Source organism: Schistocerca americana, unplaced genomic scaffold, assembly GCF_021461395.2.
Source record: "Schistocerca americana isolate TAMUIC-IGC-003095 unplaced genomic scaffold, iqSchAmer2.1 HiC_scaffold_23, whole genome shotgun sequence".
Taxonomy (NCBI): Eukaryota; Metazoa; Arthropoda; class Insecta; order Orthoptera; family Acrididae; genus Schistocerca; species Schistocerca americana.
Window position 1 is genome coordinate 3375001 of NW_025725939.1, and position 24470 is coordinate 3399470.

The 24470-nt window shown below is 46.4% G+C and overlaps 1 protein-coding gene across 1 annotated transcript in view; it reads right to left on the minus strand.

Annotated features, from left to right (window-relative positions):
* The window catches only part of LOC124575299 (putative uncharacterized protein DDB_G0294196), a 24294-nt gene extending 577 nt beyond the window's left edge, over positions 1-23717 (minus strand). Inside the window, exons 1-2 of the mRNA XM_047131162.1 lie at positions 23655-23717; positions 17366-17701 (exon numbers count right to left, since the gene is read on the minus strand). Of these exons, the coding sequence (XP_046987118.1) occupies positions 17366-17701; positions 23655-23717 (399 nt within the window). The remainder of the gene's footprint in view (positions 1-17365; positions 17702-23654) is intronic.
* Positions 23718-24470: the final 753 nt, after the last annotated feature.

The following is a 24470-nucleotide window of genomic DNA, read 5'->3' on the forward strand; positions in this document are numbered from 1 at the left end:
CCACTGTCAGAGTGTAAAATACAAGGAGCACCAAATGTCAAAAATATCTGCTAAATGATGTGCCATTTCCTCTGCCCTCTTGCTTTGCAGTGCATGTAACAAAACAAATTTTGTCATGTGGTCCTGATACACCATTATACACTTAAATCCGCGATCTTCTTGAGTCTGCATGTCGATCAGATCAACTTGGCAACGACTCTTCATTTCTGAATGAAGTTTCGACATGTGCCCCGTTTTCTTAATGCTCCTTTTGGGCTGACAAGTTTCACACAGATAAATGTGTATCGCGTCCACTGTTATGTTTGCGTACTTTCTTGAAGTTTCAACGTTTATTCTGTCTCCACCTCCATGACCGACGGCCTGATGAGCTGCTTCAATAATGTCGAAAATTTCTTCAACACGTAATGTAGTACTCCACAGGCTCTTTTCTCGTCACTGACTTGCTGGTCCCACAAATATTAATAACCTTGAATCGATTTTATCTTCTGTACTGCTTCTGTGTCTTTTTCTTATCTGATAGTGCTTCTTCAATATCGTCCACTAATTTATCGTAAGATTCTTTTGTCGTAACATTGTAGTGCCGTGTTCTTGAATTTGTAACATCCTTCTCACAAATCCTTCTTTCCATCGACTTTCTTCTTTTAAATGTGCCATGATAAATACGTACAAACTGATCTGTACGTGCTTAACCCCTCTACGGTGTTGTTTGTTGTGGCGAAAAGCGCCCAGTGGTGGGCTATTGTCGGTCGCTGCAGCGTTGCTCGACGGGTGGGGGTGGGTGGGGGGGGGGTGTTTTGGCGCCTGGAACTGTTCGTGTTGGCGCCTTCTTGGTTTCACTATATGGAATGTGTTTGGATGTATGATCAAAATTCCTATAAATATTACGTTGCACAATACAAAAAAGCTATTTTTATTGCAATCAACACGTAGTTGCTCTTAATTTTAATATTTGCCCCTAAATAAATTTACTGAAAGCTAGTTCTGTCTAGTTTAGTTAGGAAGCGTTCTTACTAGTTGAAACTAGTTGATACTGATAGCCTTAGTTACAACTAAAATTTACTGCTGGTGAAAAGCGAAATCCAGTTACAACAAGAATGAGATTTTCAGTCTGCAGCGGAATGTGCGCTGATATGAAACTTCCTGGCAGATTAAAACTGTGTGCCGGACCGAGACTCGAACTCGGGAACTTTGCCTTTCGCAGGCAAGTGCTCTACCAATTGAGTCACCCAAGCACGACTCACGCCCCGTCCTCACGTCTCCTACCTTCCAAACTTTACGAAGCTCTTCTGCAAATCATGCAGGAGAGCTTTTGTAAAGTTTGGAAGGTAGGAGACGAGGTACTGGCAGAAGTAAAGCTGTGAGGACGGTGCGTGATTCGTGCTTGGGTAGCTCAGTTGGTAGAGCACTTGGCCGCGAAAGGCAATGGTCCCGAGTTCGAGTCTCGGTCCGGCACAGTTTTAATCTGCCAGGGAGTTTCAGTTAAAACTGGTTTTAACTAGGCAAAACAAGTTTTGATGAAGTGGCTCAGTAAATACTAGTTTTAACTAATAAGAACGGGTTCTAACTAAAAACGGGTTTGACTGGAAAAGATATCTTGTGGATTAGTGAAGTTCAGTGGCAGGAGGAACACGACTTCTGGTCACGTGAATACAGCGTGGTGGTTGTTGTTGTTGTTGTTGTGGTCTTCAGTCCTGAGACTGGTTTGATGCAGCTCTCCATGCTACTCTATCCTGTGCAAGCTTCTTCACCTCCCAGTACCTACTTCAACCTACATCCTTCTGAATCTGCTTAGTGTATTCATCTCTTGGTCTCCCTCTACGATTTTTACCCACCCCACTGCCCTCCAATACTAAATTGGTGACCCCTCTATGTCTCAGGACATGTCCTACCAACCGATCCCTTCTTCTAGTCAAGTTGTCCCACAAGCTCCTCTTCTCCCCAATTCTACTCAATACCTCCTCATTAGTTATGTGATCTACCCATCTAATCTTCAGCATTCTTCTGTAGCACCACATTTCGAAAGCTTCTATTCTCTTCTTGTCCAAACTATTTATCGTCCATGTTTCACTTCCATACATGGCTACACTCCATACAAATACTTTGAGAAACGACTTCCTGACACTTAAATCTATACTCGATGTTAACAAATTTCTCTTCTTCAGAAACTCTTTCCTTGCCATTGCCAGTCTACATTTTATATCCCCTCTACTTCGACCATCATCAGTTAATTTGCTCCCCAAATAGCAAAACTCCTTTGCTACTTTAAGTGTCTCATTTCCTAAACTAATTCCCTCAGCATCACCCGAATTAATTTCACTACATTCCATTAGCCTCGTTTTGCCTTTGTTGATGTACATCCTATACCCTCCTTTCAAGACACTGTCCATTCCATTCAACTGCTCTTCCAAGTCCTTTGCTGTCTCTGACAGAATTACAATGTCATCGGCGAACCTCAAAGTTTTTGTTTCTTCTCCATGGATTTTAATACCTACTCCGAACTTTCGTCTCCTTTATTGCTTGCTCAATATACAGACTGAATAACATCGGGGATAGGCTACAGCCCCGTCTCACTCCCTTCCCAACCACTGCTTCCCTTTCATACCCCTCGACTCATAACTGCCATCTGCTTTCTGTACAAATTGTAAATAGCCTTTCGCTCCCTGTATTTTACCCCTGCCACCTTCAGAATTTGAAAGAGTATTCCAATCAACATTGTCAAAAGCTTTCTCTAAGTCTACAAAAGCTAGAAACGTAGGTTTGTCTTTCCCTAATCTTTCTTCTAAGATAAGTCGTAGGGTCAGTATTCAATCACGTGTTCCAACGTTTCTACAGAATCCAAATTGATCTTCCCCGAGGTTGGCTTGTATCAGTTTTTCCATTCGTCTGTAAAGAATTCGCGTTAGTATTTTGCAGCTGTGGCTTATTAAACTGATAGTTCGGTAATTTTCACATCTGTCAACACCTGCTTTCTTTGGGATTGGAAATATTATATTCTTCTTGAAGTCTGAGGGTATTTCGCCTGTCTCGTACATCTTGCTCACCAGTTGGTAGAGTTTTGTCAGGACTGGCTCTCCCAAGGCTGTCAGTAGTTCTAATGGAATGTTGTCTACTCCAGTGACCTTGTTTCGACTCAGGTCTTTCAGTGCTCTGTCAAACTCTTCACGCTGTATCGTATCTCCCATTTCACCTTCATCTACATCCTCTTCCATTTCCATGATATTGTCCTCAAGTACATCGCCCTTGTATAGACCCTCTATATACTCCTTCCACCTTTCTGCTTTCCCTTCTTTGCTTAGAACTGGGTTTCCATCAAAGCTCTTGATATTCATGCAAGTGGTTCTCCTTTCTACAAAGGTCTCTTATTTTCCAGTAGGCAGTGTCTGTCTTACCCCTAGTGAGATAAGCCTCTACATCCTTACATTTGTCCTCTAGCCATCCCTGCTTAGCCATTTTGCACTTCCTGTTGATCTCATTTTTGAGACGTTTGTATTCCTTTTTGCCTGCTTCATTTACTGCGTTTTTATAATTTCTCCTTTCATCAATTAAATTCAATATTTATTCCGTTGGCCAAGGATTTCTACTAGCCCTCGTCTTTTTACCTACTTGATCCTCTGCTGTCTTCACTACTTCATCCCTCAGAGCTACCCATTCTTCTTATACTCCAGGGTTCTTCCATGTATACCACCTTCTTTCATGATTCTTGAACCAAGTGTTAGCTATGATTGAGTTATGCTCTGCACAAAATTCTACCAGGCGGCTTCCTCTTTCATTTCTCGCCCCCAACCCATATTGACCTATGTTTCCTTCTCTCCCTTTTCCTACTCTCGAATTCCAGTCACCCATGACTATTAAATTTTCGTCTCCTTTCACTACCTGAGTAATTTCTTTTATCTCATCATACATTTCATCAATTTCTTCATCATCTGCAGAGCTAGTTGGCATATAAACTTGTACTACTGTAGTAGGCGTGGGCTTCGTGTCTATCTTGGCCATAATAATGCCTTCACTATGCTGTTTGTAGTAGCTTAACCGTACGCCTATTTTTTTATTTATTATTAAACCTACTCTTGCATTACCCCTATTTGATTTTGTATTTATAACCCTGTGTTCACCTTACCAAAAGTCTTGTTCCTCCTGCCACCGTACTTCACTAATTCCCATTATATCTAATATTAACCAATTCATTTCCCGTTTTAGATTTTCTTACCTACCTGACCGATTAAGGGATCTGACATTCCACGCTCCGATCCGTAGAACACCAGTTTTCTTTCTCCTGATAACGTCGTCGTCCTCAGTAGTCCCGGCCCGGAGATCCGAATGGTGGCCAATTTGACCTCCGGAATATTTTACCCAAGAGGATGCCATCATTTAATCATACAGTAAAGCTGCATGCCCTGGGGAAAAATTACGGCTGTCGCTTCCCCTAGCTTTCAGCCGTTCGCAGTACCAGAACAGCAAGGCCATTTTGGTTAGTGTTACAAGGCCAGATCAGTCAATCATCCAGACTGTTGCCCCTGCAACTACTGAAAAGGCTGCTGCCCCTCTCCAGGAACCACATGTTTGTCTGGCCTCTCAACAGATACCCCTCCGCTGTGGTTGCACCTACGGTACGGCTATCTGTATTGTTGAGGCACGCAAGCCTCCCCACCAACGACAAGGCCCATGGTTCATGGGGGGAGGAATACATGGTTATAAATACAAAATCAAATCGAGGTAATGCAGTAGGTTTAATAATGAATAAAAAAATAGGAACGCGGATAAGCTACTACGAAGAGCAGAGTGAACCTATTATTGTAGCAGAGATGAACATGAAGCCCGTACCTACCGCATTACAAGTTTATATGCCAACTACCACTGCATATGATTAAGAACCTGAAGAAATGTATAATGCGATAAAAGCAATTATTCAACTTGCGAAGGGAGACGAAAATTTAATGGTCATTTGGGAAAGGAATTCGTTAGTAGGAAAAGGAAGGAAAAGCAGTCGGTGAATGTGGATTGGGGGTCAGGAATGAAAAGGGGAACCGCGTGACAGAATTTTACACAAAGCATAACTTGATCATAGCTAACACTTGGTTCAAGAATCATGAAAGATGGTGGTATACACGGAAGAGGCCTGGAGACACTGGAAGATTTCATATAGATTATAAAATGGTACGACAGTGATTCTGGAACCAGATTTTAAATTTTAAGACAATTCCAGGGGCAGATGTGGTCTATGACCACAATATATTGGTTTTGAACTGTAGATTAAAATTGAAGAAACTGCAAAAAGGTAGGAATTTACGGAGATGGAACCAGCATAAACTGAACGAGACAGAGGTTATAGAGTTTCAGAGAGAGTATTAGTGAGCGATTGACAAGAACAGGGAAAAGAAATACAGTGGAAGAAGAATGAGTAGCTTTGAAAGAAGGAATAGTGAAGGCACCAGGTGATTAAGTAGGTAAAAAGACGAGGGCTAGTAGAAATTCTTGGATAACAAAAGATATTGAATTTAATTGACGATAGGATAAAATACAAAAATGCAGTAAATGAAGCAGGCAAAAAGGAATACAAACGTCTCAAAAGTGAGATCGACAGGAAGTGCAAAATGGCTAAGCAAGGATGGCTAGACGACAAATGTAAGAAGCATGTAGAAGCATGCATCACTACGAGTAAGATAGATACTGCCAACTGGAAAATTCAGGAGACTTTTTAGGAAAGAGAACCACCTGTATGATTATCATGATTCATGAGATGGAAAACCCATCCTAAGCAAAGAAGGGAGAACATAAACGAGGAAGGAGTATATAGAGGGTCTTCAAAGGGGCGGTGTACTTGACAGTATTATGGAAACAAAAGAGGACGTAGATGAAGATGAAATGAGAGATATGATACTGGGTGAAGAATTTGACAGAGCACTAAAAGACCTAAATCGAAACAAGGCCCCTTGGGGAGGACCAGCCATGATAGAAACTCATGTACAAGGGTTGGAACTTTAATAGTGGCAACTATTTATTTACAGCTCGTAGAAAATTGAAATATGTATCTAAGTTTTACTGACCTTCAAAGTAGCCACCAGCATTGTGTATAAACCGTTGCCAGCGATGTGGAAATCGTAGGATACTCTTAGCAGTGCCAGTTGGGTTGACAGAGCGGAGCGGTCTATTGCTGGACGAATTTGTAGTTGTTCTGAAGCGAATGCCATGAAGTGTTTCCTTCAATTTAGAAATCGAATTGAACTCACAAGGGCTTAAATCAGGGGAGTGCAGTAGGTGGTATAGCACTTAGCAGCCCAATCAGTCAAAAAAATTAGTAACATCTTGCACTGTACATGCTTGAGCATTGTCCTGCAGGCAGAAAGTGTCATCGCTTCTGTCACTATGCTGTTCAATTTGGAACACAACCTACAACCAGCTTAGAGACAGAAGCGATGACACTTTCTGCCTGCAGGACAATGCTCAAGCATGTACAGTGCAAGAGGTCACTGATTTGTTTGACTGATGGGGCTGCTAAGTGCTATACCACCTACTGCACTCCCCTGATTTAAGCCCTTGTGAGTTCAACTCGATTTCTAAATTGAAGGAAACACTTCACGGCATTCGCTTCAGAACTGCTACAAATTCGTTCAGCAACAGACCGCGCCGCTCGAACTGTCAACACAACTGGCACTGCTAAGAGTATCCTAAGACTTCCACATCGCTTGCAACGGGTTATACACAATCCTGGTGACTACTATCAAGGTCAGTTAAACTTTGAAACACGTATCTATTTTGTACAAACTATAAATAACTATTTGCCACTATTATAGTTGAGTGTGTGCTTTAGTTTTCTTAGGTCTGTCCACATTCGTTCCTTTTAATGTGTGTCAGGGCACTGATGACCTCGATGTTGAGCACCCATAAGCCCCAACACACCACCACACCACCACTATTAAAGTTCCAACCCTCGTACTTAGTGAGCAAGATGTAAGAGACAGGCGAAATACCCTCAGACTCCTAGAAGAATGTAATAATTTCCATCACAAAGAAAGCAGGTTTTGACAGGTGTGAAAATTACTAATCTATCAGTTTAATAAGTCACAGTTGCAAAATACTAACACGAATTCTTCACAGACGAATGGAAAAACTGGTAGAGGCCGACCTCGGGGTGCATCAGTTTGGATTCTGTAGAAATGTTGAAACACGTGAGGCAATACTAACCTTACGACGTATCTTAGAAGAAAGATTAAGAAAAGGCAAACCTACGTTTCTAGCATTTGTAGACTTAGAGAAAGCTTTTGACAATATTGACTGGAACACTCTCTTTCAAATTCTGAAGGTGGCACCGGTTAACAACTTTGTACTCGAGTACCATTGCAGGAATCGTTGTTGCTCATTAGCGAGAAGCTGGATGGGGAACTTTCAGACTTATTCCAACATGTGTTCACCTCGACTTACTTTTCATTTAATGGACAATACTTTGAACAGACTGACGGCGTCGCAATGGGTAGTCCCCTGTCACCCATTGTGGCTAATCTTTTCATGGAAGACTTCGAGAAGAGAGCCCTCCAGACGTCGGATTTGAAACCTGCGTGTTTTTTGCGATATGTGGACGACACCTTTGTTATCTGGCCTCACGGCTTTGTATCGTTTAACTTTTTTCTTGAGCATCGTAACTCGCTTCATACCGCATCAAGTTCACGATGGAGATGAAAAAAAACGGCGAACTTCCATTCCTGGACGTGTTGGTACGGAGAAAAGAAGATGGCACATTAGGTCACGCAGTGTACCGTAAACCAACGCACACGGACTTATACTTACAGGCCACCAGCTGTCACCATCCTTCGCAACCAAGTGGCGTACTGAGGACGTTGGTCCACAGAGCACGAGCCTTATTAGACTTGGACAGCTTATCTAATGAGCTACCTCATCTGCGTACCGCTTTCAAACAAAATTGATACTCCGAACGGGAAATTCGCCGTGCCTTACAACCGAAGCGGGTTACCCAACGTGAGGAAGTGGAACAAGGCGAAGAACAAAGAGGAATGGTCATCTTGCCATACATCGGCGGTCTCTCTTCAAAAATAGGAAGATTATTGAAGAGGCATAACGTTAAATGTGTCTTTCGTCCGCCGGCAAAACTCAGAGCTCTCTTGGGCCCATCTAAGGACAGCCTTGGCCTAAGAAGACCCGGTGTTTACGAGATTCCCTGTAGATGCGGCATGCCGTACATCGGACAAACTTGTCGCACTGTAGAAGATAGATGTAAACACCGACGCTACATTCGTCTGGAGCAACCAGGGAAGTCTGCAGTGGCCGAGCATTGTCTCAGTACAGGCCATTCTATGAATTATCAACATACAAAAATTCTCGCATCGACGAGTTCGTACTGGGACAGTGTTATTAAGGAAGCAGTGGAAATACGTAGCTCGACGAATCTTGTAAACAGAAACACAGGCTTTCAGCTTAGTACAGCTTGGGATCCAGCACTGGCCATATTGAAGTCGCTTCGAGCAGAGAGGAGTACTATTGGTCATAAGACGAATGACGATTCGCAACCAACATAAATTTTTCTGTTGACAACAGGAGGATAATCAAGGCGCCTACGTGGACGCGCATTTTTGCTTGCGGCTTCCGACAGAGGTCGCTGGGGCGGCCGATGGCAGCGCAGAGCAGCGGCGGCAGCCTCCGCGCGTGCGTCGAAGTCTTTGGTTCTTCATCCTGTAGGTGGCGTTGCTGTCCTTCCAGCTATCGGTTGATATCGTCGCTATTGGCCATCGAATTTGGCGCCTCCACGCCTGCGCACTTCCTGCCCAATACTGGCATAAATAGGGAACTCTGGTCCTGCCTTAGAAGCGTGCTCGTCGCACCTGAAGATGTCGGTCAGTTGCGCTGACGAAATATTGTGGAGTTTTCACTATGACATCCGATGTCTCGGCTGAGAACCATATATACAACATATCCGTCGGAAAAGTCTGAAGCAACACAGGGTTATACCTATCACCGATGTTATTGAATCTGTATATTCAGCAAGCGTAAAGGAAACACAAGATAAATTTGAAGTAAGAATTAAAACCCATAGAGAAGAAACAAACTCTGAGATTTTCCAACGACATTGCAATTCTGTCAGGGACAGCAAAGGACTTGGAAGAGCAGCTGAACGGAATGGACAGTGCCTTGAGAAACAGGATATAAGATGAACTTCAACAGAAGTAAAAAGAGGATACTGGAATGTAGTATAATTAAATCACGTGATGCTGAGAGAATTAGATTAGGAAATGAGACAAAGCAGTAGATGAGTTTTGCTATTTGGGGGGCAAAATAACTGATGATGGTCGAGGTAGAGAGGATGAAAATTTAGACTGGCTTTGGCAAGGAAAGCGTTTCTGAAGAAGGGACATTTGTTAACATCGGGTATAGATTTAAGTGTCAGGAAGTCGTTTCTGAAAGTATCTGTATAGAGTGTAGCCATGTATGCAAGTGAAACATGGACGATAAACAGTTTAGACAAGAAGAGAATAGAACCTTTCGAAATGTGATGCTACAGAAGAATGCTGAAGATTAGATGGGTAGATCACATAACTAATGAGGAGGTATTAAATAGAATTAGGGAGAATAGAAATTTGTGGCACACCTTGACTAGAATAAGGGATTGGTTGGTAGGACATGTTCTGAGGCATCAAGGTATCACCAGTTTAGTAATGGAGGGAAGCGTAGAGCAAAAAATCGTAGAGGGAGACCAAGAGATGAATACGCTTAACGGACTCAGAAGGATGGAGGTTGAAGTTATTCGGAGATGATGAGGCTTGCACAGGATAGAGTAGCATGGAGAGCTGCATCAAAACAGTCTCTGAACTGAAGACCACAACGACAGCAACCACAGTAACACTCATACAGGATTCAGAAGTTGCATCATCTGAAACCTCACGATCCACACCAATGTTCTGAATTTTTTCTTGGGTTTCTGGCACAGATCGAAGTTGAAATGACATGTGGCCAGACAATATTCAGTGGAATGACGAAGCACATTTTACTTTACAGGGAGCAATGAATAAACAGAACTGCTGAATTTGGGGCAATGTTAAAACGTGTGTTGTGTACGTAGAGCCGCTGCACTCGTCGTATGTGACTGGATGGTGTCGTTTCTTGACCAGTTCTTCTTTTCAAGAGAGTACACCAAGAGGGCCTGTCCGGTGTACTATGGCGTCTGCACGTTATCGAAACCTGCTGGTAGACAGAGCATGTCATTCCTACTGTGGAAGAGCGCACCCATGTGGAAACCACTGTTTTCATGCAAGATGGAATAACCTCATGTCGCTCGCCCAGTGAAAGATCTGCTTAATGCAACATTGCAATAACTTGTTATTTTCACAGGTTTTCCAGATACATGGCCTGCAAGATCACCTGATCTGAATCTGTATGACTTTCTGCTCTGGGGCTTATCCAAAAGAACGCCCTTACGAGTTGAAAATAGGGTTTCTACATAATAAGGAGGCCATTACACAGGAACACATGGCTTAGATTCCACCAGGACTGCTGCGAGCACCTGATGTTCAAGTTATATTATGGATGTAGCCTCTCTTCGTCCTCTCCAGTGCTCATATTGAACAAATTGTGTAAGCAGCAGTTAATAATAAGATCCACATTATGGCTTCCTCACTTGTTTGACCTCGTCTGCCCACATTCCGTTCCTAATCCACTACACTTCTATTCGTATTTCTCGCAGATTTGCACCTATGGGTAAAACTGGAATTAATGCCTTTCCGTTGTAAACCGGCTCCGCATTAACGCATTGGAATATCTATCAAATTCCACCGCCATATGACAATTACAGCCCACACTGGACGTCTGTGAGCAGCTGCACTTTAATTATACCCAAACAGTACTTGACAAGTTTGGTGCATTGATCTCAACAGTTCCTTATGTCCAATCCTTATCTGTCAAGAAAGTGGAGTACCGCGTCAGCCAGATCCTCGCCACCATGTCGTGAATCGGCTATCAATTCAGCTATACGTTCTACTGCTAACCATAGTTATTTGATATAGCACCACAGCTTAACTAATCATTGTGCGCAATATGAAGACTGGGGTCAACAATAACAATGTAATATTTAGCTGCAAAAATTACTGTCACTATTTGTTCAACTACTCTTCCCCATGATCCTTATTAAATCCTCTTATGTAGTGAAAGTCAAGTATGGCGTTTTTTCCTTCCCAGAATCTTTCTTTTGTGACAGATGCCTGGCAAGAAATAATCCAAATTCAGCAATACGTTCCACGCCCATTAAGAAGCTTCCCTTCTGAACGCTTTCACGTTCATCATCATCATCATCATCATGATCATCACGACGGAAAGGCAGAATTCGAGTACAAAGTTTGTTAACAACAGTAGTAACTCCTTGTAACATACGTTTTTATTTTAACGAATCAGTCTCTTTATTTTGTTTTATCCCGTTCATAGCAATGTAGTTCCATATTTTTCAGATTTAAAAAACAAAAAAAAACAAAAAAGAAAGAACGAAAAGTATCAACACCGTGAAACGTTCCTCGACAATGCTGGGCGGTCCATTTTCCAATTACGTATGGTGAAAATGTAGTGTGTTCATCTTTAGTGTGTTTCCTCCTGGTCTTCTACAATTTCACTTGGAGAGTGCGTTTATTGTCTACCTGAATTCTTTGAGGATTTTATAAAAACGTCGAGAAAATATCTTCAATGCTTACTTTCTTTTCCTTTTGCTGGAGATCAATACTGAGCCCCATTTAATCGTTTCTTCAGTGATTACCAAAATATTGTAAAGCAGCACCCAGTAACCCTGCCACCCTGGGCAGTTGCCTAGTTTGCACCACCCACCTCATCCCCTAAACACGACCGTGACCATGTGCATTCGCAGGTTGACGGTTGCCAGGTGCATTAGAAGAAAGAGAGTGGTAACCTGAAAATGCGACATCATTCTGGAGCAGCAGCTCACGACCGGTGGATATTTTCTTTCAGTGATTAGCCCTCCATTCTTCAACGCACGACATATTCAGCAAGTTTTAAGCTTCACTGTTATCAGCAGGACAGTCATTCGTCTTCTAAGGAAAGCAGAACTGAGAGCAAGAAACACTGTTCTCAAAGAGACATTGTCTACTTGCTACAGAGAAGCCTGCCCAGCCTTTGCTCCTGTTAATAGCGACACAACCCTCCACTTTTGGAGACGAGTGGTTTTCACTGGCGAAAACTTTCCTTTATGGCATCGACGGGAAAAGTACTTCCTTACCAGCCAAAATAGTGCTAATTATGATTCAAAATATGTAGTATAAGACAGAAAAAGACGCATCACGAAGTGGTCATCGGAATAGGACAGAAATCGGCAGATGTGTCGTACAAGTACAGACAAACAAATGAGCACTGTTTCAGAAAACTTGGATAATATAATCCAGAGAAAGAGTTTCACGAACTGAGGAAGTCAGTAATGCGGTTGTCTACGTCTGGCCCTTATGCAAGCAGTTATTCGGCTTGCCACTGATTGACAGACTTTCTAGATGTCATCCTGAAGGACATCGTGTCAAATTCTGTCACACTGGCACGTTAGATCGTCAAAATCCCGAGCTGGTAGGAGGGCCCTGCGTGTGATGCTGTGAACGTTCTCAGCTGACGAGACATCTGACGACCTTGCTGGCCAATGTACGGTTGGAAGGCGCGAAGACAGGCCGTAGAAACTCTCGCCCTATGAGGGCGGGCATTATCTTGCTGAAATGTAAACCCAGAGTGGCATGCCAGGAAGGGGAACAAAACAGAGCACACAGTGTGGTCGGCGCACCGCTGTGCCGTAAGGGTGTCACGGTTGACAACCGAAGGGGTTCTGCTATGAAGTGAAATGAAATGCCACCCAGACCACCACTTCTGGTAGGTAGGCTGTGTGGCTGGCGGCAGTCAAGTTGGTATCCCATCACTGTCCAGGGCGTCGCCAGACACGTCTTCGCTGTTCATTCGGGCCTGGAATCTCATTGACCGGAGTAGAATTGTCTTCAGTGAGGAGTCCCAATTCGAACTAAGTCCCGTTGGCCAGCGAGTACACATCTTGAGACACCCTGGAGTGTAGTGGTATATCGACCTGTCTTCCACACTCCGTACAGTCTGACACAGTGATAGCCTGGGATGACATTTACTTTCGTAGCAGGAGCCCTTTCGTTGTCACCTGTGACACTCTTACAGCACAATGGCACGTCGACTATACAGGGCTATTACAAATGATTGAAGCGATTTGATAAATTCACAGTAGCTCCATTCATTGACATATGGTCACGACACACTACAGATACGTAGAAAAACTCAAAGTTTTGTTCGGCTGAAACCGCACTTCAAGTTTCTGCCGCCAGAGCGCTCGAGAGCGCATTGAGACAAAATGGCGACAGGAGCCGAGAAAGCGTATGTCGTGCTTGAAATGCACTCACATCAGTCAGTCATAACAGTGCAACGACACTTCAGGACGAAGTTCAACAAAGATCCACCAACTGCTAACTCCATTCGGCGATGGTATGAGCAGTTTAAAGCATCTGGATGCCTCTGTAAGGGGAAATCAACGGGTCGGCCTGCAGTGAGCGAAGAAACGGTTGAACGCGTAGCCCGCGGAAGTCGACGAATAAAGCAAGCAGGGAGCTAAACGTACCACAGCCGACGGTTCGGAAAATCTTACGGACAAGGCTAAAGCAGAAGCCTTACCGTTTACAATTGCTACAAGCCCTGACACCCGATGACAAAGTCAAACGCTTTGAATTTTCGGCGCGGATGCAACAGCTCATGGAAGAGGATGCGTTCAGTGCAAAACTTGTTTTCAGTGATGAAGCAACATTTTTTCTTAATGGTGAAGTGAACAGACAATGTGCGAATCTGGGAGGTAGAGAATGCTCACGCATTCGTGCAGCAAATTCGCAATTCACCAAAAGTTAACGTGTTTTGTGCAATCTCACGGTTTAAAGTTTGCGGCCCCTTTTTCTTCTGCGAAAAAAACGTTACAGGAGACGTGTATCTGGACATGCTGGAAAATTGGCTCATGCCACAACTGGAGACCGACAGCGCCGACTTCATCTTTCAACAGGATGGTGCTCCACCGCACTTCCATCATGATGTTCGGCATTTCTTAAACAGGAGATTGGAAAACCGATGGATCGGTCGTGGTGGAGATCATGATCAGCAATTCATGTCATGGCCTCCACGCTCTCCCGACTTAACCCCATGCGATTTCTTTCTGTGGGGTTATGTGAAAGATTCAGTGTTTAAACCTCCTCTACCAAGAAACGTGCCAGAACTGCGAGCTCGCATCAACGATGCTTTCGAACTCATTGATGGGGACATGCTGCGCCGAGTGTGGGAGGAACTTGATTATCGGCTTGATGTCTGCCGAATCACTGAAGGGGCACATATCGAACCTTTGTGAATGCCTAAAAAACTGAGTTTTTGTATGTGTGTGCAAAGTATTGTGAAAATCTCAAATAATAAAGTTATTGTAGAGCTGTGAAATCGCTTCAATCATTTGTAATAACCCTGTATTCTATTCCCCTTTCTTCTGACCTTCAAGGCAAGCTATTCTGTACTTGCATTTCAGCAAAATGACCTGCATGCAGGTAGAGTGTTACTTGTATCGTGTTTTCCAAACCCTACCTGGGTCAGCAATGTCACCACATCTCTCCCCAGTGGAGAAAGTTTGGAGTGTTATGGGCAGCGCCTTCCTAGCAGCTCGGTATTTTGACGATCTAACGCATAATTGGAAAGAATTTGGCTCGATATTCCTCAGGAGGACTATCGTTCCATGCCACGCTGAATAACTTCGCATAACGGCCAGAGGTGTACTAACGCGTTACTGACTTGTTCAGTTTGCGAAACCCTTTCTCTCCAATAAATTACGGAATTTTTCTGAATTTGCAATTATTAGCTTGTCTGTAGACGACGTAACTCTATAGTCATCACGTGAAAAAAATGGCAGGGACCCCCTCTCAGCCAATGGGAGCCCCAATCGACCAATGCGGATCAAGCACCTTTCCCCATTATCATCTGTCATAACTAGCTCAACTGCCCATAGCCCTTTTCATTCGAGGTCTGAGCATAACGTGATAGAGGTGCAGATTTGTTATAAGCAATATCAGATTATCAATAGTAATTCTTTCTCCATAGGTACAGCTGAAGTGGATGAGCCCAGTCAGTTGTACTCTGTAGTGAAAGGGTTTCTAATTAATAACATTCTTCCGCAATTTTTCTTAATTTCCCATATTTTGGTATCTTCCCCAATTTTACGCATTTTTCGCCAATTTTCGAAATTTTTTTCGGGCTTCCCAAAATTATAATTATTGTGTCGAATCACACAAGATCCACCCCACTGTTCCGACGTCGGGTCAATGTCTTCATGCCCTCAGGCGATCACAACGAAGCATAGGTCTTATTTATTTATCATTGCTAAGTCACCACTCCATCACTAGCGTGTGTGTGCGCGCGTGCGCGTTTTTGGGATGTCATGGTGTATGTGTTAGAAACTAATGTATTGGTAGAAATTATGTCATAGCAATTTCTATAAGTGATACAGATGTCTAACCAAATATGTAACATAAGAAATACCACACTCCAATAAAGAAACCCCTTCCAAACCACCACTACATTACTATATTGTGTGACGACATAATAAAATACCGACGCCACCAACGGAAGATACTGTTTCAGACGCTGTACAGCGCTATCAAATACGCACCTAGAGATACAACCGTCCAATAACTGAAAACACCTCAGCGAACATCAGTTCGCTGACGGTAACCCACTCCTTTGACTGCAAACTGTGGATGGATAGCCGCGGAAACTGCTGCTTGGAATATGACCGCGGACATGCGGAGCAACTGCTGAGAACGTTGGGGTGTAGTCATCCCCAGCCTGGTGGCTCACACTGCTGTCGTATCAGTTTTGGTCGAAAAGTCTCCTGCCCGCTGTAATATAAAAGCAAACAGATCCCAACATGTCGGTGTAAATTCAAAGAACGCTACAAATACACACCTGGATGACGAGGATCTCCTCCCCTGTGTTCACTGGATAATGCCAGCAGGGTACCGAACTCCATGTGCGGTCACGGCCACAGAGTCGCGAATGGGAGAGCACTGCATGTCTGCCTAACAGTACACCAGACGGTGTATGCATGTCTGCCTAACAGTACGGTGGAGAAATTTTCGTTATTTAAACAATACGTATCTGTGCACACGCAAGAGACCTAGTGGCTGCCACAAATAGCACTCAGTCACTGGGGGAGAGGACAGTCTGCCACAGCAAACCTGTCGTAATGTACCGACGCCCTTGCAGATAAATGTTGCTAACAAATTTAGCGCCGAGTACTCCCTTTCCCAACCCCTTTTCTCTAGACCAATCAGAAACAGGCTTGCTCTGCTACCGCCTACCATCATTCTTTTAAAACCTCTGTGGGCTACTGCCATTGTTGTGTCCATTTTCCATTTTATATGGCTTTATGACAGATGGATTACATATACAGGTTCTTTTACACAATCTGGTGATGCTACAAAAGGGTGAAATGCATCGTCGATGTTAAATAATTTCGCATTCCAGTTTGTTGTTATGCTGAAATTGCATGGGTCACTCCATTTTCAGCCAGGTGGACCCCCATGTTGAGTGAAGATATTTGATTACGGTGTCTAAACAAAGTAAACCCTGCAATATTGTTTGTATATGCGGCGGAAAACCAGAGTTTGATCATTGCTACTAACATTATTTGACTGATCCATAGAAATACAAAGACACACGCTGGACAGCTAGTACATTGTGGTATTTAAACATTTCTACAAAAATTTATCTGTGCATCAATATAATGAGTTGTATTCTCCAACAGTTTATTGAACGTAACTTCTTCTACAATACAATAGCTGGCTGTACAATAGATGTACATCGATCGAGTCAGATGTGGTTCCTCTCAGTCGACTGGTACTTCGATCGGCGGTGCAGTACAGCGACTTCGGTGATACCTTCTCGGAGACTGCTACAGCGGTTGCCATTATCAGTGGACGAAGACTGGTCTTCCTTCGACTGGCCGGGCCTATATAGTGAGCTGGAGCCAATAGAAACCCTGTGCAGGAATCCGTGGCTGGCTATCTCGCGGTGACCTCTGCAAGGAAAGGTTCCTATTAATCGACTGTAATCTTTGGCGTGTTTACCTGATGTCTTCGGCTGTTGGTTTGTTTCCCTCATAGCGTGGCTGTTATGCGGTGCTGCCTGCCATTTAGAGGAACCCGATGGCAGACAGTACACACCACTCTTCCTGGGGTTGGGGGGGGGGGGGAGAGGAGGGCGACATCGTCCTGCTCGGCCATGGCGGCTTCGTGGAGGAGGCGGTGAAAACTCGCCCCAGCAGAGTAGGGCGCGGCGCGGTGGGCCAGACGTGCGGAGCTGCGTTGCGGAAGATACGAGGTGCCGGCCGCGACGGTGCCACGGGCATAGGTTCGTCGACGTCCGCGGGATGCTTCCCGGAAAATGGACTGCGCGGGTGTCGCTGGCTAGGCTGCGACACCGGCGGCGGCGGTGCCAAGGGCACGGGGGCATCGTCAACGATGGTGGATGGCGCAGCCGGTCGGGCCGGTGGAGGAGCCGGTGGAGCCAGCAGCCGCTGTGGAGACGACGGCTGTTGCTGCTGGACGGGGTCTGGCGGCCCTGCACGCCGACCACGGGTGGAAGGGAGCGCATCCGGGCGGCTGGAAAAAGGCGGCGGAGCTGTTTGCTGGAAAGAAGAGGCGGTCGGGAAACCCTGATACCAGCGCCTGAGTTGGTTGCGGTGGCGGCGGACCACTTTGTCAGCGATGCAGACATCAAAGAGCTGATGGCCTTGCGGCCAGACGATCACCCCCTGAATCCATCCAGCTCTCAGGCCGAAACCTCGCGCCCAGATAAGGGATCCAGGAACAAAGGGAGCCTGTGCAGTCGGAACCTGTCGTTTGGGTCCAGGCCGGAGGAGGTGCCAAAGGGTATGAGGTTGCCGGCCGTGCAAAAGTTCCGCTGGACTACGGAGGCCGATGGGCGTCGACCGATAGGAACTGAGGAACAACGTGCGCGACTCGTCCAAAGTGTGGGCGGAGGCATAATTTGTCACTTGGGTCTTAAATGTCCGGACGAGGCGTTCGGCCTCGCCGTTCGATTGCGGGTGAAAGGGCGCAGTGAGGACCTGTTGGATGCCATTGGCAGAACAAAATGTCGCGAATTCCTGGCTCCGGAATTTAGGGCCGTTATCGGTAACAATAGTTAGTGGCAACTCATCCGAGGAAAAACTTTCTGGAGAGCAGCGAGGGTCGCTTCCGAAGTGGGAATTGGATAGAAAAGCCACAGGACGTTCTGTCCCATTCAGAAGCTTGTGGGAGAGGACAGTCCTGAGCCCGTAATCAGACGTGTCCGTGGCCAGGAGCAATGGCAGAGACGGATCATATGGCATCAGGTGGGATTTTTTTTTTTTTTTTTTGTGGTTTTAGGGCGCACAACTTCAATGGTCATTAGCGCCCTGACTACTCTAAGAATGCACCGCGAGGCACAAGTTGACCACAACAACTAAAAGGGAAAACACGATAAAACGATAAAAGACAGACTGACAGGCATAGGATTAAAAAACAGCATCATCAAATGTCCTTAGCGAGGTTTGTCAAATTGATAAAACGAAGAACACGAGCAGCTGCTCGTGGGTCATCCGCTAAAATGGCATCGAAAGTATTTGGCAGGTTAAGATCGAGGCGCAGTGTGTTAAGATCTGGACAGGACATTAAAATGTGTCTAACCGTCAGCAAGTGCCCACATGGGCAGAACGGCGCCGGCGCAGCCGTCAGCAGATGGCGATGGCTGAACCGGCAGTGTCCAATTCTTAACCGGGCTAAAACGACCTCCTCCCGCCGAGAAGGGCGTGAGGAGGACGTCCAAGCCACGGGAAGAGGTTTTAAGGCCCGAAGCTTGTTGTCGGTAAGTGCAGCCCAATCGGCATGCCACAGCGATAAGATGCGCCGACAAATGACCCTGCTAAAATCGGACGAAGGGACACAACAAGAAGCTGTCCGAGGCTGGAGGACCGCAGCCTTGGCCGCGGCATCTGCAGCTTCGTTCCCAGGGATACCGACATGGCCAGGAACCCACATAAAGCTAACTGGAGAACCGACGTCCACAAGCTGCTGAAGAGAGCGTTGGATCCGGTGTACGAAAGGGTGAACTGGGTACGGATCACTGAGGCTCTGGATGGCGCTCAGGGAATCTGAGCAGATGACATAAGCAGAATGTCGGTGGCGGCAGATGTAAAGAACAGCCTGGTAGAGGGCAAAGAGCTCAGCTGTGAAGACCGAACAATGGCCATGGAGCCGGTATTTGAAACTTTGTGCCTCGACAATAAAGGAACACCCGACCCCGTCATTGGTCTTAGAGCCATCTGTATAAATGAAAGTCATGTCGATGAACTTCGAACGAAGTTCCAAAAAACGGGAGTGGTAGACCAAACCGGGGGTGACCTCTTTTGGGAGCGAGCTGAGGTCAAGGTGAACGCGGACCTGAGCCTGGAGCCAAGGTGGCGTGCGGCTCTCGCCCACTCGAAAGGTTGCAGGGAGTGAAAAATTAAGGCGTTGAAGGAGGCGACGAAAGCGAACTCCAGGGGGTAGCAGGGCAGTGACATACAACCCGTATTGACGGTCAAGAGAGTCGTCAAAAAAGGAACGATAAGACGGATGGTCGGGAATTGACAGTAGCCGACAGGCATACCGACAAAGCAGTATATCGCGCCGGTAGGTGAGTGGCAATTCGCCAGCGTCAGCATGAAGACACTCTACGGGACTAGTATAAAATGCTCCGATCGCAAGTCGTAAACCCCGATGTTGTATGGAGTTGAGGCGGCGTAAGATGGATGGCCGTGCAGAGGAGTATACGAAGCTCCCATAATCCAGCTTGGAGCGGACGATCGACCGATATAGACGAAGTAGGACGGTTCGATCCGCTCCCCACGACATACCACTGAGAACACGGAGGACATTTAAAGAACGGGTACAACGGGCGGCCAAATATGACACATGTGGAGACCAGCTAAGTTTCTTGTCAAATGTAAGGCCTAAAAGTTTGGTTGTCTCCACGATTGGGAGAGCAACGGGACCGAGTCGTAAGGACGGTGGGAGAAACTCTTTGTAGCGCCAGAAGTTAATACAGACCGTCTTCTAGGCAGAAAAACGGAAGCCATTGGCGACACTCCAGGAGTAAAGACGGTCAAGAGAACGCTGAAGACAGCGCTCCAGGACACGTGTACACTGCGCGCTGCAATAGATGGTAAAATCGTCCACGAACAGGGAGCCTGATACATCAGCTGGGAGGCAATCCATTATTGGATTGATCGCGATGGCGAAGAGAGCGACGCTCAAAACTGAGCCCTGTGGCACCCCATTCTCCTGGCGAAAGGTGTCGGACAGGACAGAACCCACACGTACCCTGAACTGTCGATCCATTAAAAAGGAACGAATAAAAAGAGGGAGGCGACCGCGAAGGCCCCATGTACGCATGGTGCGGAGAATGCCCGCCCTCGAACAGGTGTCGTAAGCCTTCTCCAAATCAAAGAACACAGCCGCGGTCGGGCGCTTCCGCAAGAAGTTATTCATAATGAAGGTCGACAAGGTAACCAGATGGTCAACAGCAGAGCGGCGCCTACGAAATCCACATTGTACATTGGTAAGTAGGCGTCGAGACTCGAGCAGCCAAACCAATCGAGAGTTAACCATTCGCTCCATCACTTTACAGACACAGCTGGTAAGCGAGATAGGTCGATAACTGGAAGGCAAGTGCTTGTCCTTCCCCGGCTTAGGAATCGGGACAACAATAGACTCGCGCCAGCATGCGGGAACATGTCCCTCAATCCAGATGCGATTGTATGTACGAAGAAGAAAACCTTTACCCGCAGGAGAAAGGTTCTTCAGCATCTGAATATGAATAGAATCTGGCCCTGGAGCGGAGGACCGTGATCGGCCAAGTGCGTTTTCGAGTTCCCGCATGGTGAATGGGCCATTATAACTTTCACAATTCGAGGAGCGGAAGTTAGGTGGCCTAGCCTCCTCTGCCTGTTTGCGGGGCAGGAAGGCAGGGTGGTAATGAGCGGAGCTCGAAACCTCTGCGAAAAAGCGGCCGAAGGCATTGGAGACAGCCTCAGGGGCCACAAGGACGTCATTCGCGACCTTCAAGCCAGAAACTGGTGAGTGGACCTTAGTGCCAGATAGCCGGCGCAGGCTACCCCAGACAACAGAAGAAGGAGTAAAACTGTTGAAGGTGCTTGTGAAAGCAGCCCAGCTGGCTTTCTTGCTTTCTTTGATAATACGACGACACTGAGCACGTAATCGTTTATAATTGATACAATTCGCCACTGTAGGGTGGCGTTTAGCATCAGGTGGGAGGCTGATTGCAACTGGCGTTTGAGGGTGGAATAGGCCGTCTCACAAGCAGGGGTCCAACTCAAGGAGACATTTTTGCGGCATAAGTGATATAAGGGGGCCGCCACCTGAGCGGCCGATGGAAGGAACTTCCGGTAATACGATATTTTTCCAAGGAAGGATTTCAGCTGATGGATGTCCCGTGGGGGAGGCAGGCGGTGTATGGCGTCCACATAGGAAAATGACGGAGCGATGCCTTTATGTGAAATAACCTGTCCTAAATAGGAAATAGAAGGTTGAAAGAAGGAACACTTCACCTTATTGCATTTTAGCCCAGCCTGGCAGAGGCAAAGAAACAGCTGAAGCAAATTGGTAAAATGGGCTGCAGCAGTAGGGCCCGTAACGACAATGTTGTCGAGGTAATTAATGCAACTGGGAATGTCCTGCAGAAGTTGTTCCAAGAAGCATTGGAAAATGGCCGGGGCGCTAGCCAGGCCGAACGTGAGGCCAGCGGGCATATTCAGAACAGTGAGGGCTTGAGAAGCTTTATCCAAATGAACCTGGAGGTACGCCTCAGCCAGTCAATTTTGGTAAAGTAACGACCACCAGCCAATCGATGGAAGAGATGATCAGACCGAGGGAGTGGAACATCGTCCACCTGGAGCTGGGTGTTGAGGGTCGCCGAGAAGTCCCCGAAGAGACGGAGGCACCTGCCTGGCTTTTGGACGATGACGAGAGGTGTTGCCCAGGGGCTGAACTGAACAGGCTGTAGCACCCTTTCCTTTTGCAGACGGTCCAATTCGTCGTGCAGTGGCTGCTGGAGAGCTACGGGGACCTGCCTAACCTGGAAGTATCGAGGGCAGGCTGACTGCCAGAGGTGGAGCGTTGCTGCAAACCCCTTGGTGCACCCAATGCCGGGGGAGAAGCTATCCTGGAATTCGGTGCAGAGGGAGTCAACTTTGGGAAACGGCAGCTCTGAAGAAACCAGATGTACATGATCATCGATCCTGAACCCGAACATTTGGAAAGCATCCAACCCAAACAGATCGGTAGCATTGGAACTGTTGACTGCCAGAAAAGAAATCGTATGACTGACAGATTTGCAAGAAACCACCGTCGTGAACTGCCCCAACAAGGCGATTTCCTGTCTGTTGTATGTAAGTAGGCGTCGAGGGGCCGGATGAAGGCTTGGCGCTCCTAAAACGGTCTAGGTAGTGTAATTGAGCAGGGATACCGCAGCCCCTGTATCCACCTGCAGTCGAACTGGCTTACCCAATAGGGTGACATCAATATACAGTTTTGGGGACGCCAAAGACACAACTTGGTTGATGTCCACGGACGCCTTGGTGTCAGAGTGCCTGGAGATTGGCGCCGTGGCAGAGCGACAGACAGAGGCAAGGTGCCCGTCCCGACTGCAACGGCGACACGTCGCCCAGCGGTCAGGACAATCCTCCTGTTCATGCTGGGAATAGCATCCTGGACATGATGGAAGGCATAGGGGTTCTCTGCGGCGGCGTTGCTGGCCCCGTGAGAGCTGCTGGTTGTCTTCCTTGAACGACCGTCTTTTTTTGTTTTCCGTACGCCGAGAAGATGCCGGTGCGGTGCGCTGGGGAGTGCGGTGTGAAGGTGCGTATACGGCCGCAATGTCCTCCTGGACGTCGGAAGTCTCTTCTCGGACGACTGCGACGTCGCTCCACGTTTCCAATCTGTGGTCAGCTGCAGTGGGAACTTCAAACTTGAATGCAAGGTCTATGATTTGATCTAGCGAAGGGTCCTCCAACTTTAAAGCGTCGTGGCAGAAAGCCGCGTCTGGGGCAGCTTGGATCAGGTGATCCCAGACCACGTCATCTGCGTAAGATTCCCGGTGTATGCGGGCGTCAAAGTTGCACTTCCGAGAGATACCTTTGAGTTCAGCAGTCCATTGTCGGTACGTCTGATCGGGTTCCTTTCGACTCTGGTAAAATTCCACTCTTGCTGCCATGACGTGATATCTGCGGCGATAATAGGAGGTGAGACACTCACATATGGCTGTGAAGGTAAGACTGTCAGGATCACATGGCTTGAGTTTCGTCAGGAGCTCGTACATACGGGAGACCTTCCAAGAAAGAAAATAGGCTCTCTGATCATTTTCCTGGGATACCTGATGAATCCAGAAATGTTGACGAATCCTCTTTTCATATGTTTCCCTATCTTCAGCGTCTTCATCGAATGCTGGGAACGCTGGCGGTGTCGGTGGTGAAGACTTTGAATTTCAGCAATCAGTTGCTGCTGCAGTATTGCGAAATGTTGAAAAAGTTGATTCAGTACCTGCTGCACTGATAGATTCTGCTGCTGCAGTTGTGATTGTGCTTGTTGTTGTTGTGGTTCCATCTTCTTTGGGTTGTCGAATCCTTACTCATCGCTACTTTTGTATTCTCCAACAGTTTATTGAACGTAACTTCTTCTACAATACAATAACTGGCTGTACAATAGATGTAGACTTCCGTCGATCTAGCCGGAGCTGTGGTTCCTCTCGGTCGACTGGTACTTCGATCGGCAGTACAGTACCGCGGCTTCAGTGATATCTGCTCGGAGACTCTGCTACAACGGTTGCCATTAGCTTTGACCGGTCGGGCCTATATAGAGAGCTGGAGCCAATAGAAACGCGGCGTAGGTATCCGTGGCCGGATATGTCGCGGTGACCTCTGCAAGGAAAGGTTCCTATTAATCAACTGGAATCTTCGGCGTGTTTACCTGATGTCTTCAGCTGTTGGTTTGTTTCCCTCATAGCGTGGCTGTTATGCGGTGCTGCCTGCCATTTAGGGGAACCCAATGGCAGACAGTACGTGAGTGTCCTTCAGTTGTGAGCAGGACCAGTGCAGCTGACGTATTACCCCACTACACGTCAATCATACCGGGTATATCGGGAGAAAATTTAGCGACAAAACATAGTCCTGGAATTACGTTGACGGTGGGCTGTATCTTCCCGTGTTCCCAGACAGAATGTAAAAACATGTAGCTCTCACAATATTACATCGCTATGTCACAGTAAGACTCATGAACAGATGCGGAACTACTCCGAAGTAAACGCGTCCTCACCACACACAAACGAAACTGAGTAAAGACCACAGTGTAGGAAAAAGA